General features: G+C 50.4%; 1 protein-coding gene across 4 annotated transcripts in view; it reads right to left on the reverse strand.

The window, feature by feature from the left end:
* Ccdc88c (coiled-coil domain containing 88C) overlaps window positions 1-19,980 on the reverse strand; it is a 119,826-nt gene continuing 99,846 nt past the window's right edge. For 3 of the 4 annotated variants that reach the window (XM_343096.9, XM_039113347.2, XM_017594496.3), the window contains 7 exons: window positions 18,635-18,724; window positions 16,917-17,152; window positions 11,136-11,324; window positions 9,421-9,489; window positions 5,750-5,818; window positions 4,155-4,444; window positions 1-2,186 (listed from right to left, as the gene is read on the reverse strand). In XM_343096.9, coding sequence (XP_343097.4) covers window positions 1,191-2,186; window positions 4,155-4,444; window positions 5,750-5,818; window positions 9,421-9,489; window positions 11,136-11,324; window positions 16,917-17,152; window positions 18,635-18,724 — 1,939 coding nt within the window. In that variant the 3' untranslated portion in view covers window positions 1-1,190. Of the gene's footprint in view, window positions 2,187-4,154; window positions 4,445-5,749; window positions 5,819-9,420; window positions 9,490-11,135; window positions 11,325-13,173; window positions 13,612-16,916; window positions 17,153-18,634; window positions 18,725-19,980 lie in introns of those variants that run through there. The other variant, XR_005506202.2, reaches the window with a different exon arrangement.

Consider the following 19,980-nt stretch of genomic DNA (forward strand, 5'->3'; position numbering starts at 1 on the left):
TCACAGTCCTTTCCACTTTATTATGGCCCCGTCCTGGTCTTCCAGAACGAATGGCTATTTAACACATAACCCAAACACCCTCACCATGGATCCTGTCAACATTCAAGGTCTCCCGTTTCTTTCTCAGCACATTAATCAGAACAGAAAATAAACCGTTTAGTCCATCCCAGGAAAAGCACCATTACAATAGGAAACAAAACACATCAGGAAGCAGACCAGACAGACAAAGAATGACTTACAATGGAACATAAATAGGCCCCCAAAGTGTGTATACATAGTTATCCATATGTGTATATATATATTAAAGAAATTTGGTTTCTACCCCCAAAAAGTTATTCAGAAAAAAAAAAAGTTCCGTCTGAGCCAAGGAAGGCTGGGTGCAGCCGCCACATTACCAGGTGAATGTGGCTTTGGCCTTCCTTCTGTGTAGTAACTACTCCTGCCAGCCTGGGACACTCAGGGCTCACTGCCTCACAGTCAAGGCCTGGCAGATCCAGTGTTTGTAGTAAAGTAGTCTAGGAAGTCCCAAAAGGCTGGTTCCTAGGCAGCCTTAACGTCTACTAGGCAGGGCCCATGAGCCAGCTACCAAGCACCCTGTGGCTGATCCTAAAGCTTGGTCTGCTGTAAAGGGAAGTGCTTGGACCTCAGGAATGGGATGGCAGGCGGTCCTGGGTTTAACAGCCAGCCCTGCTGCAGGCTTTCCCCCTACTCTGCAAATCCTTTCCCAGAGTAAGATTTTCCTAGGACCAATGGCTTTTAGGCAGGAGTGGTTTCCAGACCCACCAGGGCTTAGCTTTGTGAGCCTAGTACATGTGTGTGTATTCACACGTGCACTCGCTCTTTAGTGGAGGTCGACAGGTTGCAGAGGAGTATTCCTACTCAAGTAGTGTCTGTTTCTGGGTAAATTCGTTGTGCCACTGACTCCTAAGCGGTCCCCATGCTAAACTGATTTGTCCGTAAGATACCAGCTGCTGGGAGCTGCAGCTATAGAAGTTACAGACCCTGGAGGGCAATCCTCTTAGGGCTTGGCACGGTGTTTCCATCAGCCAATCGGATGAGTGTGCGGGAACCCCACTCCTCATTCTATACCCCCTCCCCCAACACCACAGGCCAGCAGGGGAAAAGGCCGTTGTAATCAGAAGGCATAACCAGCAGCCTAGCGTTTGCAAGCTGCAGATCCGCCACGTGAGTCACACACAACCGTATTCATACCACACTGTCTGTGGGTCCCCACCCGGCTCTGGGGATGCTGGTGTGCTCTTTGAGCTGCTCCCTTGACTGAAGTCATCAGGGCCCCTTTTGACATGGGGAGCCAAGTCAGAAGACCTACCAGGGCTTTTGGTGAGGAGCCCCTCGCTGTAACCATGCCCTGGGCCCCCATCTCCCTCTGAGGTGCCAAGCCCTGGACGCACAGGAGCTACAGTGGCCACCTCCCCTGAGTGCTGTGGCCCTTTGGGTTTTGTCCTGACCGCAGGAGCCACAGTGGGAGAAAAGTGCTGGATCTGGGGGTTGCTACCACTGCCACATCCAGTAGCAAGGGCTGGGGCTGTGGCAGACTGCTGTAGGGGGGCCAGCCTCTCTTCCTTCGGGGGAGCCAGGGAGAAGCGCCTTGTGTCCAGTGGCCGTCCTCGGGTGCCTGGGCCTGGAGAGGAACTGTCAGCTTTTCCTACGATTGGAGTCCTCTCCCGGGGTAGGATATGGGAGCCTTGCAGGCTGTGGCCGCTTGTCTCTCTGGTTCCTACAGCCTCAGGACACCCTGGCTTCTGAGGAGACTCTGGCCTGCAGGCTTCTGGCCCACTGGCCCTGAGGAGGTCAGCTGAAGCCAGGCTGAAAGCTCTGCTCAGAGACGCACTTCGGCTGACAGGCACGTGACAAGTTTGGGACATTGTGGCTTGCCTGGGTCTACCCAGAGACAGGCTCTGGGGAGGCTGGACCTGTCTTGAAGGGATCCCAGCCAGAGCCTCGGCTTCAGATGGTCTCAGGTTGGGCTTTACATAATGCCCTGGCTTCAGCTGCTGCCCCTCAGAGGTGCTGACTGGCATCTTGACGGTGGGAGCCACGAAGCTGGTGGGCATCTTGGCTCCTTCTTTCCTAGTTGGTGGTCCTGGCTGGCCTCCCATGGCTGGGGGATCATGGGCCTTTCGGAAGTAGTCACTAAGCAGGTCATCACGGCAGCTGGGCGTATCCTGGGAAGAGGAGAGAAACAGGTAGAAAACTGGACACTCACAAGGACAGGAAAGAAACAATACACATACTGGAACTTAGTCACCCACACATTCCTCCTGAGAAAGGAAGAGAGGCAGGATGGGAGAATGTGGAAGCCAGAAAGACAGATGACCCAGACATGGAGAGCTCATCCCAAGGCTCAATGAATCGCTTCCCTAGGACTCTGCTTCTTCTGTCCAGAAGGTGTCCTTGGCCACTACCCTGGAAACAGAACTATCAGAGGCAAAGGTCTGTATGCTGATAGGGTCTACAGCCATTGGCTAGCACCCCACAGCCTGGCAGAGGGAGGTTCCTGCTAGACAGAGCCTGGCCTACTGTGACCTCAGAGGTGCCAGACTGAAGGATGCACCAGTGGCTTGGGAGTCATCTGTAGCTGCTAACAAACCCAGAAGGTTATGGTGCTTCCTGACATGTTACGCTATGGGCATCTAGGAAGAGCCGTGACTATCAGTGTCCACAGGTGACAGTTACCACCTGGGCCACCAGGGCCTGCTCTAGGCTGGATCTGAAAAGCAAACAAACAAGCAAACAAAAAACATCACCCAATTCCCAAAGTAGCCTGGCAGGGCTTGGCTCAGCTGTGGAAAAACTACTTACAACAGACAAAAAAAATGAGGTCAAGCAGGACGAAGAGCCTGAGACGGCAGGTCTGGGGTAAGGCCAGGGCTTTCTGGCCTGGGCCCTTCTCCACAGCAGCTACCATGTTCTGATGCTGCTTCTGCATTCATTCATTCATTCATTCATTCATTCATTCATTCATTCATTCATCACCCACTCACTCATTCCCGCCTGTAAGCAGGTTCTTGGGAGTTGGTTCTCATCCCTGTGGCAGGGCCCCTCACTTCTGCCGAGGCACTGCTTGGCCCAGGTTTGCTGTCTGTAAGCTTCTGTGCAAATCTATCTCCCGCCTCAGCAGAAGTGGGATTATGAATGTACTCTACCATCCACGAGGCTTCCTGTGTGGACTCTGGGAATTGAACTCGCTTGTCTGGCTTGCACGGCAAGCATGTTTACCTACCGACCTTCTTTCTCCCTGGCCCCTCTTGTCTTCTGTTGAACCAACTTATAACTCTACCATTTAAATCAGGGTACTTGGCCGCCTATGCAGGCCGAAACATCCTAAAGCAAGCATACGTACTTCATGTTTGGAACCCCCAAGTGCTTCTTCTCCACTGCCACTTCTGAAGATCCACCTTCCTGGCTACCCCTGGAACCCAATCTATGTCCTCTTCTCTCAGCATCAAGGCTTGGATGTGAACCCTACTGGGTAGGGTTCTACAATGGTTTAAATATCAGCAATGTCCTGCTTTTTATATGCGGTATTCTCCTGGCCTGGGGGTTCACCAATCAATATAGGCAAACTGGCTAGTGAGCCTCAGGGGTCTGTGCGTCTCCACTTTCTCAGGGCTGGGACTGTAAGACGATCATTACCACATAATGCCCTGGGTTCAACCCCCAGCACAACACACACATGCACACATGCACGCCTCTGTGTTACTTCACGGCACGTAAGAGTCATGCAGGATTAAAATGGCACTTCATGAAAGCAGTTATGCCGGACATGGCTGACATCTGAATTCTCCAGAGCAAGACAGTTAGTTGTTAACAAGGCCCTGGGATCTAGAATATTTATTCTGTGGTCCTTTGAAGACTCTTCCTCATTTGTCAGTGGCTGTTGGAGATGAGACAGACTAAGCAGTATTTAGAGCTCTGCCTCAAACCCAATGTGAGACCCAACCCTGTCAGTGGGTGATGGCCATAGGCTACACTGGCTTGGTTTCTAAGGGGAAAGCAGCCCCTGCTGCTTGGGGCCTAAGGACCAGCTCACAGTGACCCTTTGGCTGGTGGCACTCAATACCCTGCTGCAGCCAAACCAGTCCTGCTGTCCCTCCCTGCACCACTGTCTCCTGATAGGCTATAGCACTCACATGGGTAGGAGAGCCACGGTTACTCTCCTCTAAAAATTCCTCCAAGGTGACCATCTCACTGCTGGGAGAGGCTGAGTGGGGTCGCACCCCAGTGTGGGCTGAAGCTGCACCCTTCTTCTGGATATTCTCCTGGGGGACAGGCCCATTCCGGGGTGGAGGGTACTCATGGCGGCCGAGAAGACCACGTCCTGGGGTGCTGCCATCCCGGGACAGTGTGGTAGGGTCCCTGCTGGGGATCAGGTCTGCACTGCTGAAGCTCTCACACCGGCTGTGCAGATGGTCGGAGGAACCTGGGGGGAAACACAGGGGCACACATCAGTCTCAGCTCTCTCCCGCTCGCTCCCCACAGCTAACCTGAAACAACCCCATGGGAGACGACCATGCCCTGGGCATCCCCTCTGTCCAGCTGGGATGCCTTCTGCAGCTGCTAACAGTTTACACTGGTTCTTAACAAACTGGTAAAAAGGAAAAGTAGGAAACTTTCTCTAAAAATGTATTTTAAAAGTTTTTCCCCCATCTCCTAGACAGCAGGCAGCATTTCTCCACATTTTATTATTTAGCGAGTTAGTTTAAAAAAAAAAAACAAAAACAAAAACCTCTAGTCTCACGGTGCCCAGGATGGCTTAAAACTTGCTGGTGACCTCGGAGCCCTGATCCTCCTGCGTGCTGGGGTTACGGGCGCGCACTTAGTTTATGCAAAGCTGCAGACTGAATTCAGGGCTTCCTTCGTGCCAAGCCAACACTTTGTCCAGTGAGCTACATTCCTAGTCTATTTATCTGCTCTTTAAAAAATAAAAAAAAAAAAACTGCACCACGTGGGACTAACAACAGTTTTGTGCCACAAAAGACAGGAGAGCATGTGTGTACTGAGGTGTAAGGGTTACATCGGGGCAGTGGAGACACAGAGCGCCTTGTGCCTCCAACGGTGTGCACAGGAGCCCCGCCTAGCCCTTCTGCACCGTCCCAGTGGCCATACAGTGCTACTGAAGCAAACAGTGAACACTAAACCACCAACCCCGACATGCTCGTTAGCTCTCAGTCACTCCCAGAATACAAGTTCACTTAGCACCCACCACGTGCAGGGGTTAATCACACAGGAGGTAAGAAAAAAACGTCTTGATTTAGTCTCAAGCAATAAGGTCACGTGACAGTAGAAAACAAACCATGAAATAAAATCCTTTAATTTTACCATTTCTGTTAATCAGATCTGGTCTGGGGACATACTTCAGTTGGCAGAGTGCTTGGTTAACGTGCACGGGTCCTGCATTAGAATCCCAGCATGGTGACACTCTGATCTTGGCTATCCTCTTCAAAAAAGAATCACATTTGTACATGGTTTCAAGTGTGTGTGTGTGTGGGGGGGGGGGGACAACCCAACATGGCTCCCTGTCCCTATTCCACGAAGCTTGAACCCAGAGGATCTGTGACTCACCCACGTCCTCAGGGCAGGCAGGGAAAAGAAGGATCTGAGCCCTAATTTGCTCAAAACTCCTTGGTCTGTGCTGGAAACTTTGGTGTATGGCCCAGACTGCACCAGAGTGCTTCCCAGGCCGTGTTACGGAGACTCAGAGCTATAAGAATGGTTTCAGCCTTACCCTTGAGGCTCAAAGGCGAGCTGTTGCTGGATGTGCTCCTGCTGCTCTCCAAGCTGTTTGGCCGAGACACTGAGGGGGGAAACGACTATATTTAATACAAAGGGACAATGGGTCGATCCCAGATTAACATCCAACCTGAGGAAGAAAACACAATCAAAGTGATTCTGCACTAGCTCAGGCCAGCATCCCCAGGAAGCTCTGCAGGATGCCTTATATACTCTTCTGAGGTAACTGTCTTCAGCAACTGAGCGCTAGACACAGCACTTAGCAGACTCGCCACCCTGGCAGTGATGGTCTGATTCCGTCATCAGGCAAGGCCTCTCGTTTAAAATGAAAGAAAGCAGATCACACCATGGAATTCCAGCACAAACGTACATGAGGGCTCCTCCGGGCAAACCCAGGGTTGGAGCTTAGAGACTACTTGTCTTACTGCCCCAAACTTTCTGGAACGCATGCGAACAGTCCTTTCCAAAACAGGGAACAGTGCTGTTCAAGGCAGCATATGCACACAGGTATGGGAATGCAGCAGGTGCACACAGGTATGGGAATGCAGCAGGTGCACACAGGTATGGGAATGCAGCAGGTGCACACAGGTATGTGAATGCAGCAGGTGCACACAGGTATGTGAATGCAGCAGGTGCACACAGGTATGTGAATGCAGCAGGTGCACACAGGTATGTGAATGCAGCAGCGTGTATTCACGCTTGAGCACCCTCCTGCAGGTAACCACAGGATGTCAGGAGCAGAGTGTCCAAAGTACACGTCTTTTCTTTGGTTCCTCCTTTCAGTCACTTACCTTAAACATCTATCTGCTCTAATCCAAAAACTCAAAGTTCCTATAACAGGGGTAGAGAAACCCAGCCCTTGTGACTGTGGATGCTCAGTCTGCAAGTCATTCCCCTGCTTCAGAGCCAGAAGGATGGGATTACTATTTGCCGCGGGTGGACCATGCCTACCAGGGTCTGCTGACCTCTCCTGGTCTGCCTGCAGCAGCCTGTACTAGTGTCAGGTTGAGAAAATGCCTCTGCTGCTGGATGCCGAACCCTGAAAAACAGGGGCAGTGTCCCAACATCTCTGTAGCTCTGTAGCTCCCTGCAGGTGTGGAGCAGTGCTAGGAAACCACTCAGAAACGCCAGAAGGACCCTGACGTGCTGTCCCCAAGGAGTGTCAGCTCAGGTGTCTACGTGGACTAACTGTTTCAGTCATGGTAAGCTCTGTACAAAGCAGGCACCTGGAAGACACCTGCTGGCAAACAGCACTTGAGGATGAGCTGAAAAAGACTTGGTGCTTGGGAAAAGCACTGGACTAAGATCCTCGGTGGAGGAACAGCCGGAAACAAGTGCAGGCTGTTCTGTAATGGGCACGGAAGGAAAGCTACAACAACATGAACCGCCCAAGAACCCGTGTTTGTCATATATTTTCCATTTTGAGTTAGTGCCTTACTAGGTAGCTTAGGGTAGCCTTGAACTCACAACCCCCTTGTCAGAGACCCCTGAAAGTTGGGATTACAGGCCTGACTCGCCATGCCTGCTTGCCTGTGTTCATTAAACAATTCTTTTTGTTCCATATGCCCAACCAGAGAAGCTGGAAATATCAGGTTTCTGAAGAACTCTGTGGGTCATACACATGGCTACTGGCTATTGAAATTGGTGATTCAGTGATCTCGTGCACTTGGAAGCCCCCTCCCCCCAACTACAGGGTCCCCCAACTCTGAGTAAAGACAGAAGGGATCTTGGGCCAAGAGGCCTCTTTAAAGAGTCTGTCTTTACTCACAGAATCATTAATAACTAGTGTCAACACCATCATACCCTCGAAACAGTGGGTAGGAGATGATGCTGGTATCCTCAACCACTGAAGCATCAGACATAAACTGAGCCCATGTAAACATGCCAAGGTTTCCCTTTTAAGGAATTTCTTCCTACCCCTCTAGGCTTGTTTTTTTAAACATTTGCTCATTTTGTGTGTGTATGCGCTCGTTGCACTCATATACTCAAACGTACAAAAGTCAGGGGGTGACAAATACAGAGGCGAATGCTTGCAGCCAGCCATTGAACAGAGAATGGGGTCCCCATTGGAGGGGTTAGAGAAAGGACTGAAGGAGCTGAAGGGGCTTGCAACCTCATAAGAACAACAATACCAACCAACCAGATCTCCCAGGGACTAACCACTACCCAAAGACTATACATGGACTGACCCATGGCTCCAGCTGCATATGTAGCAGAGGATGGCCTTGTTGGGCATCAGTGGGAGAGGAGGTTGTTGGTCCTGCCAAGGTTTGATGCCCCAGTGTAGGGGAATGTCAGGGTGGGGATGCGTGAAGGGGTGGTGGATGGGTGGGTGAACACCCTCATAGAAGCAGGGGGAGGGGGAGGGGGAGTTTACGAATGGGGAACCGGGAAAGGGGATATAACATTTGAAATGTAAATTTAAAAAAATCCAATTTAAAAAGAAAAAAAAAAAAAGGTCAGGGAGTAATATGCAGACATTGATTCTCCTCTTTTACCAGTGGGTTCTGGGATTGAATTCTGCCCATCAAGCTGGTGCCAAGTGCCTTTACTCACTAAGCCACCCACTATCCCATTACTTTCTATTTCTTAAAACATTCGTTCTTTTTAAACACTTAATTGCGCTCTCTCACTCTCTCTCGCTCTCTCTCTCTCTCTCTGTGTGTGTGTGTGTGTACACATGTGCCAGCATGCATATGGAGGTCAGAGGGCAAAAGCAGCAGTTGGTTCTCTCCTCCAACCACCTGAGTTATGGGATCAACACCTGGCAAGTGCCCTTACACACGATGACACTTTTTCAGCACCCTAGAATTATTATTTTTTAAAAACAGACCTGGCGTCTGGAAAGAGAGCCCATCAGGTAAGAGGCTTTTCCAGGGAACCCAGGTTCCATTTCCAGCATCCACATGGTGGCTCACAACCATCTATGGCTCCAGTTCCAGGGGATCCAATGCCCTCTCCTAGCATCCCTGAGCACCAGGCATACAAGTGGTGTGCAGTCATATATACAGGGAAAGCATGCAAACGCATAAAATAAAAATAAACGGAAAACCTGAGAACAGGGCTCAAAGCTTACTGGCCACAGCGCTTGTCTTGCATGTGTGAAGGTTGGACTCAGGGAAGGAGGGCACAGGCAAGGGAGAAAGGAGAAGCTGAAAAGGACACGTGGGAACCCACAGCAACCTCTAGTTTTGAGAAGCCTGGGAGGATATTACCTGTTTTCTCTTCTGCAGAAGCTTAAAATACCCACAACCAGGAGGGGGTGGGGGGTGTTTTTAGCATCCTTTAAGATTTCACACAACTTGGTGTTACCATGGACACATGGGACCTAGGCAAGAACAAAGCACAGGCCTTCCTAAAACAGGTTCCCTGTGTTGCTCACCAGGCCTTCCTGGTATACCCGGAGGGTGTTGTAGACACGTCAAGTGTCCAGAACCTGGGGCTTGCGGGAGGCAGTGTGTCCCTACCTGTAGAGGCTGCAGTAAGAGCTGTGAGGAGACTCCTGGGTGGCAGAGAAGGAGGCTCAGAGAGGCTCCACCCTCTCAAACCAGAGTCCACCACTTCCACCCTCTCCGCTGTGTGCTAAACCTCCATGACTTCCATGCTGCTTAGCTTAACTCTAAGTGCTACTGACAAAAACCAACGAATACCACGCCGGCCACTCACCCTGCTGCCTGTGGTAGGGGCCCTCGGGCTCGGGGGATGGCTCGCAGAGGTTGTCATCTGAGTTACAACCTAAGAGGAGAATAAAGTTGATGTGCTGAGATTCTAGAAGGCCTAAAACCCACAGGGAAAACCCTTGTCCCTGGCTGTGTGACCAACATATGTGCCTTTGTTCAGCCCAGAATCACAGCAAGGCGCAGCTCTTGGGGTGAGGGACAGGGTGTGAACAGTCTGTCTGTCCCATCTGTCTGGCTGGAAAGAGGAGACAGGCTAACACACTAGACTGATTCCATTTAACTTTGTCACACATCGTGTCTATGAGCGAAGGGCTACAAGATGCACAAGAGTGAGCTCTGGCCTCAGGCCTCAGGTCCAGGGGAGGGAGCTGATGTTCTAGTGCCCCAGGAACCCTTCGAAAGGCCAAGCAAGCTGAAGGCAGAGGATGTGGAACAATTAATTTATCGGATGACAGGAGAGAAAGGGGACAAACTGGGACCCCACCACCCAAGGTTGAGAAGGTGAGCAAGCTTTGTACCCTCAGTTCCCAACGAGACATTAGTCAGGGAACCGTCCAGCCAACCGTGAAGGGGCCTCTCCAAAATGGCCAGTTTCTATCTGAGCACTGAACGTGGGGGTCCCCTCTGAAAAGACAAGGCCTCCATATCTAAACCGGTTACCTACCACTGGCAGCCAGTGTGCAGACTGTGAGGGTCCCGGAGTCTGGGGACCGTGTGAGTTGCTTGTACTCTTTTTTTTTTTTTTTTTTTTTTTTTTTTGGTTCTTTTTTTTCGGAGCTGGGGACCAAGCTTGTACTCTTATTTATGGCATCAAGGCTGTGCATGCCTGAGCCTTCCAGGGCTGAGCGTGTAGGCCCACAGAGGCAGTCACGTTCAGCTGGTTTGGGTTCTTCTCTCTCTCTCTCTCTCTCTCTCTCTCTCTCTGTCTTTTCTTTTTGCATCTCTCTTCAGCTATGACAGCCCAGCATTCGTCCCCTTGTCACTAGTTTGTGTCCCTCTTAACCACCACTTGTTTCATGAACACAGTAACTTTTCCTGTCACTGTTGGGCACTTCAACATTCCCTCAGCAATCCTTCCGGGCACCTCGCTTTACGCCAGTGACTTCTGCATGGCTTTAAATTATTTATTTACTTATTTTCCTCTGTCTGGGGCTGCAGGCCCTTCTTGGTCGCCGATGGAATCCTTGAGGTCCTATGGGCTTTTTCTATGGCAACAGCTGACCAAATCAGCTGGCTTGGAATTCCTTCACCTAATGGGACTCAGAGACTACTAGTGCTGCCTTTGAGGTGTGAACACTGAAGCGCTAGGACACGGCATGCCTGCAGATCCTTCCCTGATGTTTTTCCAGGATAGAATGTATGCCCTCCGTCCTGTCAATTGGCTTCTAGGTTAGAGACCCTCTCATTCATTTTTTTTTTAAGAGAAAATACCTCCTGACTCCAGAGAATTGCCTGGTATCAGCCCAGCCCTGGTACTGCCAATGCCCGAAGGCTGCTGGTGGTGGATTCTGAGGCTTCTCTCCTGGTTCTTAGGCCTGCCGATGGCTGAATTATTTAGCCAAATCACTTGGCTGGTAATCGGAGACAAGGCTTGCACCATAGTATGACTCAGAAGTCTTCATCGGCTTCTCCCTCTGTTCACATCTGGTCTTTAGGCAGGCCCCAGGCCCTCAGCTCACCCTTCAGAGGGGTCATACTCACCTTTGGTGCGGCCTAGGTGTTTAAGGATAGGAGTGGAGCTAGAAAGGGCTGCCGTGGTGGCTGAGGTCGAAAAACTCCGGGAGCCAGGCTCTGAGGGCCAGGACTTCACAGCTGGGTCAGTGGAGGTGTCCGTGCGGTCAACAGTGCCTCCACGTGGGGACCCTCGTTTTGGTTTTAGATCCCCGGGGCCTGGGGCAGAAGACATCGAGAAATGAGTTTGTAAGCCTGTGCCATGGCTGGGCAAGCACACTGAGGCCCAAAGCAGGTGCGGCAGTGCACACAGACCACAGAGACACAAGCTGGGGGGTGGGCTTCCAGCTGCAGCTGGAAGGAGGCCACCTCAGGGCTAGCGCAGGCTCCAGTGTGGGCCACGTGGGTAGCATTAGGAGAACTGGCAGGAAGAAAGAGAACTCAAGATGGTGGTTCAAAAGTCAGCTGTAGGGCACACTTTCTGCGGCCTGTATACAACTCCGGTGTACAAGTTCCTGTCTCAACAGCTCAAACAAGTATCTGCAGGTGTCTTCTCCACACCCGCCACTGAGGTGCTGAGGACCCTGACAACTGGGTTTCTTGGGATGTCGAAAAAGTTCACTGCCAAGCTCACAATAGTTTCTTCTCAGAAAAAAACAAAACAAAACAAAAACAAAACCAGCAACCTTAATCTCTTCAAGGGGGTCTTCGCCTCTCATCTTAAGCTTTTAAGCAGTGTTAACTTTCTGCTATAAACATATATATCTGTTGAAACTAAATAATATTTTTTGAAAAATATCCCCCAACCCAAATAAACAGAAAATCAAATAGGATTGAGTCTGGGATCTCCACATACAAGATACGCAGGAGCAGGGAGGGCTGAGGTGGGAGAGTGCTCGAGTCGCATGTGTTAAGACACATAGTCTGATCCTCAGTACCTCAGAACAAAACAACTCCAAATAAACAAAAGCAAAAGCAAAACGAAAATATGGGAGCATTTCTAACAGCTGTGCAATGCTATGGCCTTACATGCAAAGGCCAGGATACAGTGGAGGTCGCTGCTGCATAAACGGACTCCTCAGCCCTTTAGCCTCACGGCTCCTCTCTGTTGGCTTTGAGGGCCCAGATCTTTGGATCTGAACTGAAGGCGGGGTTTGGATTGTGGAGGACAACCTTATGAGAAGCAAGATGCGAGCCTGGCAGACTGAGGAGTGACAGGCCTTCTGTGTGTTAGGTGGTCATGAAGGTCCAGGGGAGGGGACGGGAGCAAACAGCAGGGGTACCAGACAGACAAGCAAAGCATGGTTCTGGCAGCATTCGAGGAAGACAGACTCTAGGACCAGGAGCTTTGATAGCCTGGAATTCTTACAGACAGGGTCACAAGCCGAAGTCAACGACATTGACCATTGACGACTAACTTTAACACTATCATGGGAACAGGTTTGTTAGGGCCACCTGATTTCTATGGCGACACTTGCTTTCCATGTGAACACAGCCCTGGCGATAACCTTTCAAGATAGAGTGAGCAGCAGTCTGCCACTTTAAGGGAGTGTACGTAAAAAGTTGCACATAGGAGACAGGGGGCCATGGCCCAAATCAGAGCTGGGGGTGTAAGAATGGCTCAAGATGGGACCATGATAGTGGGAGGTGACCTCTCCGGTCACCATCTTCCCCTGCTCTGGGTGTGACTCACGTCCTGATATGCTTTCTGTCCACTGTGGCTTTGATTTCCCCATCCAGGATGCCAGAGCGTCGAAGCAGTCATAAAACTTTCAGTCTGGCTGGGCAAAGTCAGTTCAATTACTCAAAATGCTCTAATGGAGCAGTCAATCCTTCAAAACACAGAGCTGTGGGCTTGGGAGCAGAAGCCGGTAACTCTGTGTTCTGACAAGAGGGGACAAGGTTTAGCTACTCAGAAGTAAATCTTTAGAAAGACGGCTCGCCCGCCGCCGCCGCCGGTGGTTATTTTAGGAAGCATAGCAACAACTGGCCACTTCCACTTTGCACAAGGGCACGACAGAAGCTTGCAGATGCGGGAGGGGGAGGAGCACGAGGCCTCTTCACTTACTTAGCATGAATCTCCCGGCCCAAGGACAAGTGAGTGCATGTACATCCTGGGGTCCCCTAAAACTGTGCTGAGCTGAAGCAGTGGTCCCGGGAGCATAAGTCATCTTCTACTTTGCAATCTGAATCCATGATGGCTACTTTGGAACTGGGGGGAGGAACTGGGGTCCACTGGGGACCTCGTGACCTTCAGGGACTAACTTCCTTTGGCTGGTTGTTTGAATTTCAGAAATGAAGGAGGGACACATGATGTAGACACATGGTAAAGGGAGGGATCAGAAATCCCCAATGTCTGAGAGAGAGACAGACTCGTTAGGGGAGGACGGGATGTCAGAGGAAGACCAGAACCGCAGACGTTTAGAGAGAGCTGGGTGGACCAATGGAGACTTCTCTTTGTCCTTGCTTTTGCTTCTCAAAAAGGGGCTCTTTTTGCGCTGGGATGCTAAATTTTTATCATTGTGATGGGAAGAAAAAAAAGAGAGAGAAGAGGAAGAAAAAAAAAACACAAATGAAATGAACGATCGTTACAAACGAGTCTCAGTCAGCAAAATGTACCTAGGGTCGCAGAATCTGTCCCCAACCAATGCCCGAGATGCAGGCAGGAACCATTTATACTCTGACTCAATTTAATTTAGCGGCACCCTGATGCCAACCATTACTCACGAAGCCCACGAGGGGAGCTGCACGGCGCGGGGGCCTCTGGTCTGGGGGAGTTTTCGATTCGGTGTGTTACATTACTGAATAAGGATGCTCATTAGCGCTGAGACCAGCTACTCTTACTCAGCCATTTTAATGACAGGCTCCCCTGACTGCTCAGCTCCCATACAGCCACTGTTCCCTCTCCAGGACACTGGACACACCTAATGACAGGTTGGCCCGCTGTCAGAATACAGTCTACCTGAAACACCTCGACAGTCTATAATTCTAAAATTACCTCCTTTGGCAAGAAGTATTCAAAAAACACTAAAATGTCTTTTTCAAACCCCAACCTCCTAAGACCTGGAAAAATTACCTCCCTAAAGATCCCCCGTCCTCCCACCCTCCACTCCTTGGCCTTTAAAGTGGAGAAGCCACAAAGCAGATGACTGATCTAAGCTCCCGAACATATCCGTTAGCGGTACTTATTAAGCAATCCAACAGATTCCTGGTTTAGGATTAAAGAGGAGACCAGAATCTTTATTTCTTTTGCTATGGCACCACCTAGTGGTCAAACCTCGCATTACAGAATAAGGGTTCTAGATCAGGGCCCACGGCTGAGGGAGGCATTGAACGAAACTCCACAGCTGGGCTATTTGGAATGTGCAGAGACCCAAATTGCTTTCCCCGAAGGCTTGGGTCTCTATTACTGTATCAGTTTTAGCTCCTTAGTGTTAAAAGAAACAGTACCTGGGTTACCTTCACAAGACTACCTTCTAAAAACTAAATAAATAACATAAAACAGACAGCTGTGATGGGCAGTTCATAGGTTGTTACAGATTAGTGGGACAAAAAGCATTTCAAAGGGTACTCAGCCTGCAGTGGCAGTCTGCACCAGGTAGACACTCCTCTTACGTCTTCTTTCTTGTTGTCACCCCGCCTCTGTTCCTCAAAACGGGGCTTCTCTGTGTAGCTCCAGCCGTTCTGGAACTCCCTCTGTAGACTAGGCTGGCCTCAAACTCAGAGATCTGCCTGCCTCTGCTGCCAGAGTGCTGGGACTAAAGGAGTATGCCATCCTACCGGGGCTTCTGAAAGTTTTCTTAACTCAATTAAGCTGAGCATGGTTAATTCAGTCAACTTTAAGACCGATACAGCCTGAAGCGGGAAACATTAAAAATCCACCAGTGTGGAAACCAGAAGTAACAGGCCCTCTCTGGTTGTAAGAAATGTAAGCTAATGTTTAGAGCCAGTTAAGGGCTGGGTGTGGCCACTCTCACCTGCAGTCCTGGGACTCAGGAAGCTGAGGCAGGGGGATTGCCACTAGTTCATGGTATGCCTGGGTTACACAGTGAGTTCAGATTAAGACGGAGCTCAAATGTTCACTGTTGCTTCAGAGAGCGCTGACACCCCTTTCACCTACTCCCGTCCGTCCCCACAACAGAGGTGCAACTGACAGGCGTGTGCATCCTCCTCACAGCTGAGGATGACAGCTGTAGCGATGAATGTGACCTCACCCACAGAGGGCACCTGTTACTCAACGTTCCGTCACCCCAAGAGCACTGGACTCCCTGACATACACTCGGAAAGTTCTGGCGTCTTTGAGCAATGTTTAAGCTGCTCGGGTAAAGGTCTGACATAAATAACCCACCTCCCAGTAAACCAGTAGACTTGAACTTTTCAGGGTTTAAGGTAACTTGTAGTTCAGGTTCTATGACCGTCATTTTTGATACCACAACAGATCTTACATTTGAACCCCGCATTAGAAATGTTCGGTCATTACAGATTTGGCAGGCAGTGATGGTGAAAGCGTCCGTATCTGACCTACCTCACTGAGCTCTTCATTTTGCATGTGTGTACAACAATGTCTTATTTAAAAACAAACAAACAAGCAGTGCACACCTTTAATCCCACACTCAGGAGGCAGGGGCAGGTGATCTCTGGTCCCAGGCCATCCTGGTCTACAGAGTTCCAGGACAGCCAGGGCCACATAGGGAAACCAGTCTTGAAAAAAACCAAAAATGTTTTTTTTTATTTTATGTATATGACTGCTTGCCTATATGTATCTAAGTCCACCATGTGCATGCAGGGCCTGTGGATGACAAAAAGGGACATGGAATTCTTGAAGCTGGAGTTACAGATGGCTGTGAGCTGCCACGTGGGTGCTGGGGATCAAAACCCTATCTTCTGCAAGAGCAGCTGGGGCTCCTAACTGCCAAACCATCTCTCCAGCCCCAACAATGTATCTTTTAGATGAGGTTTTTTTTTTTTTTAAGATCTATTTATTATATATAAGCACACTGTAGCTGTCTTCAGACACACCACAAGAGGGCATCAGATCTCATTACAGATGGTTGTCAGCCACCATGTGGTGGCTGGGATTTGAACTCAGGACCTCTGGAAGAGCAGTCAGTTCTCTAAACCACTGCCTGAGCCACCTCTCCAGCCCTCGGATGAGGTTTTTACTGCGCAGGAATATGATGTAACCACTTGGAGGTGAAAGGCCGCCATGTGCCATTTACCAGCGGCAGTATCAGCCATCTGCCTGAAACACTCATAAACCACAGTGCTCAGCTCTAACTTCAGAGCCCTTGGCCAGCTCCAAACACCCCTCCCAGTGTCCCGAGGCTATAGGACTCAAGGACAGATCTGTGTGGAGGATAAGCCAAGGTGTCTTTGAAATGATGGAAAGTGACAGTCACTCAGGACTTCTCAAAAGTGGGAGTGCGAAAAATGTGGTAAATGAACGTAGGGTCACTGTAAAAAAAATAAATAAATAAAAATAAAGGAGGGAATCCTAACCTCTGACACGCCCGAGGGAGCCCCAAACACATCAGCTGCTGTGCCTCTCGAGGGAGGGAGCCCAATCAAGCATCAACTTCAGACATTCAGGTAACCAACCAGCACACATAACGAATGGTGTTTCCCATTCTGAAGTAACAAAGCATTCTGGGCAACAGGGCCATAGCAGAGATGGCCTTGGTGACATGCCCAGGTAGGAGGGCACACTTACACGGATACATGTAGTGCCACAGAAGCATGGCACACCCCATCAGTGAACGGAACTTCCAGAGCCTCTGTCCTTACCCTGCCCCGCCTGGCGGCTGCACCTACCTTTCCCCACAGGCCCGTTGTGGGTGTCTCTCTCTTCTGTGCAGTTTGAGCCCGATGGGGGGTTGTCAGAGTTCTCCGTCTGTGGTCTGAGGGTCTGGGAGGCAGGTGGTGAGGCGGGGTCTGAGGACTCTAGCTGCCAGGGGGGGCTATCCGAGGATTTTAACCGTTCTCTGGAGCCTTCTTTCTTTGGCTTGATAAGTTTGACTAGGGCTTTGGCTCCGATCCAGTGGTTCTTCCTAATCAGAAAAGTTTTTTTTAGAAGTTACAACCCATGCTCGGAGAGGCAAGCCGTGGCACTGGGGTAGAAGTATAGCTCGGTGGTAAGGCTCTTGCCTAGAATCCACAAGGCCCCAAGTTCCATCCCAGCACCCTCAATAAAGGAGGACGGTTATTCATGAACACCATCGAGATCTTATTTGTATGCCTGAGACCTGGAATTGAGGTGCAGAAGCAGGAGGGCACATGCAGAAACCCATGCTGGTGTCCCAGAAGAGCACTTCTACCCTTATTCACCTGCACGTGCAAGAGTGGGGCTGGACTGACTAGCTATTCATTTATTTTTCCTGCGAAAAGTCATTTTTAGGCACAGTACCTGCTCAAGTTAACAAATGACAAGGCTGGCGCTTACTGACTGTGCCCGTGGCATTGAGCAAGCCGCCCCAGGGGGCACAGAAGGTGTCTGGGTTAAAGGGAACTGATGAAATGCAGCTCCCTAGAAACTGAAGGCATTCTTAGGTACCTGCCACTCCCACTCCTCATGGTAGCCTTAGTTTCCCCCCCATCACAGAGAGACTGGGAGTCTCATGAACTGCCTTGAAGAACTGGTGATGAATTCAACTCCACAGCTAGACTGAAACAGTTCATAAGGACAGCTCAAGGCTCAGGCCAGGGTAAGAGACCACGGTGAGCTGCTGCAGCTACTAGGCTGGCCCACAGCCTGGGGCCACTGCTCACGGGGGTAGACACAACTTGTGAAGCCATCCCAGAGGGTCTGTGTCTACAGGAGGACTAAGGCCAATGTGCACCCCATGACTGATAACTGTGGGGCCCAGCCAGCTGTTCTCACAACCAACCGCTTTCCCTCACAGGACAGTGCTTGGCCGTCTTCATCATGTTAAACTCTGAGGCAACCCCACCACTCAGCCTTAATGGCTCTGACACACAACCTTCACCTCTTATCAGAGCTCATAGGTTGAGTCACCTCCATGTCTCATCAGGGTTAGCCGGTGTTTGACACGCCCCACGGGCATGCTGGGGTAAGCAGGGTGGGGTTCAGAGAAGCTCTGACTCTTTTGCTATACGGGCAGCAGTTCTCAATCTGTGGGTTGGGACCCCTCTTGGATTACCTATCAGCTATCCTGGATCTCAGATTTTTGTGTTTTTGTTTTTTTTTCCTTCGGAGCTGGGGACCGAACCCAGGGCCTTGAGCTTGCTAGGCAAGCGCTCTACCACTGAGCTAAATCCCCAACCCCTTGTTATAATTCATAATAGCAAAATTACAGATACAAAGTAGCAATGAAGTAGTTTTATGGTTGGGGTCACCACACCATGAAGAACCATAGAACTGTATTAAATGGTTGCAGCATTTGGAAGGTTGAGAACCACTGTGCTAAGGCATCTGTAAATGGTGGGCAGAAGGCTAGACCTGTCCTATGGCTCCCAGGCTGTCCTGTCTCGCAGCTAAGCTGGCTAGGGTCACTGATCTTAGATCCACTCACTTCTTTGGAGCAGGGTCATAGAACTTGTACTGATCCATGATTTTTTCTTCCAGTTTTTCCTTGTGTCTCCGTAAGGCGTTTAACTTGTCTCTGTGAACAGACATGGCAGAAAGGTGACCAATGCAGTTTTCAATAAACGAGTGAGTGTACTTACCAGTCCCAACCAGATCAGAAATCAGTGTCTGCATTCAGGCCGGAGGGTGCTCATCCCCACCCTGGTCACTGACTTGGGAATTTATGGTCAGGCATACCAGTTATGAATCTGGCCACGGTGGCACACTCCTTTAATCCCACGTCTCAGGAGGAGGTAGGGGCAGGGGCAGGGGCAGGGGCAGAGGGGTGGTTCTCTTTGAGTTCGAGGTCAGCCTGGTCTACACAGTGAGTTCCTGTCTAGCCAAAGCTATAAAGTGAGATCTTATCTCAAAATTTCAAAACAAAGCAAAACAAAAGACAAACGAACAAACCCCCAGCTACAGATGCTCTCGAACACCTGGGCTCAAGAGAGTAAACCTATTACCACCTGAGAACTCGGTGCTTGCAAATCCCCATGATTTCCCAGTTAGCCCAACTGCGCAGGCCACAGACACCTCCAGCCATGCAGACACTGTCTTATGCAGCCAGGCACGTTGGCGCTTGGCCACTGAGGTTGACCTCTGTAGCCAAGGCACCCCGGGGCCTGGTAACAGCTTGTGAGGTGAACTGCTTCCAGGGGACAAGTAAAAGAAGGCAGCAGGCTAAAGGCCAAAGAGTGGGGCCAGTGGCAAGCCTGAGCATGCCTTAGGCAGCCATGTAGGAAGAAAGCAGCTGGGTATGGTGACAGTTTGAAAACCAAGAAGCTCAGGGGCTGAAGTAAATCTCTGTTCCTAAATGGTGGAAACCGGCTCACACTTCCAACATCACAGCAAGTGACTGACAGCCCCAGCATCCTGGCCTGCTATGCCTGCTGGGCCTCTGGGGGGCCCTGTATGGTCAGCAGGCTCAGACCCCTCAGCTTCCTCATGATACAGTGAAGCCCTACTCAGTGACTGCTCAGATCACTTCCCTGGTGGAGCATACTGAAGGCTTTCCCATGAGCCCACTGTGACAGCTGCACTCTGGGAAAAGGCACCAGCGGGGCACACACTGCTTGGAAGCTGAGAGGTGCGCCAAGCCACTGGCCTGACAAAGCCACTCTATAACGCAAAAACCATCACCACTCATCTCCCTAGGACCAGACTCCTAAGCTCCTTGGAAGCATCCAAGCCTCTTCTGAAGAGTCTACCACATGGGTTACAGAGGGTCCACTTCAAGCAATTGCCATTTAGATTCCAAATTACAGTGTGGGCTTGCATAGAAACCATCTCCAG

This window comes from Rattus norvegicus, chromosome 6 (assembly GCF_036323735.1).
Source record: "Rattus norvegicus strain BN/NHsdMcwi chromosome 6, GRCr8, whole genome shotgun sequence".
NCBI classification, from domain to species: Eukaryota; Metazoa; Chordata; class Mammalia; order Rodentia; family Muridae; genus Rattus; species Rattus norvegicus.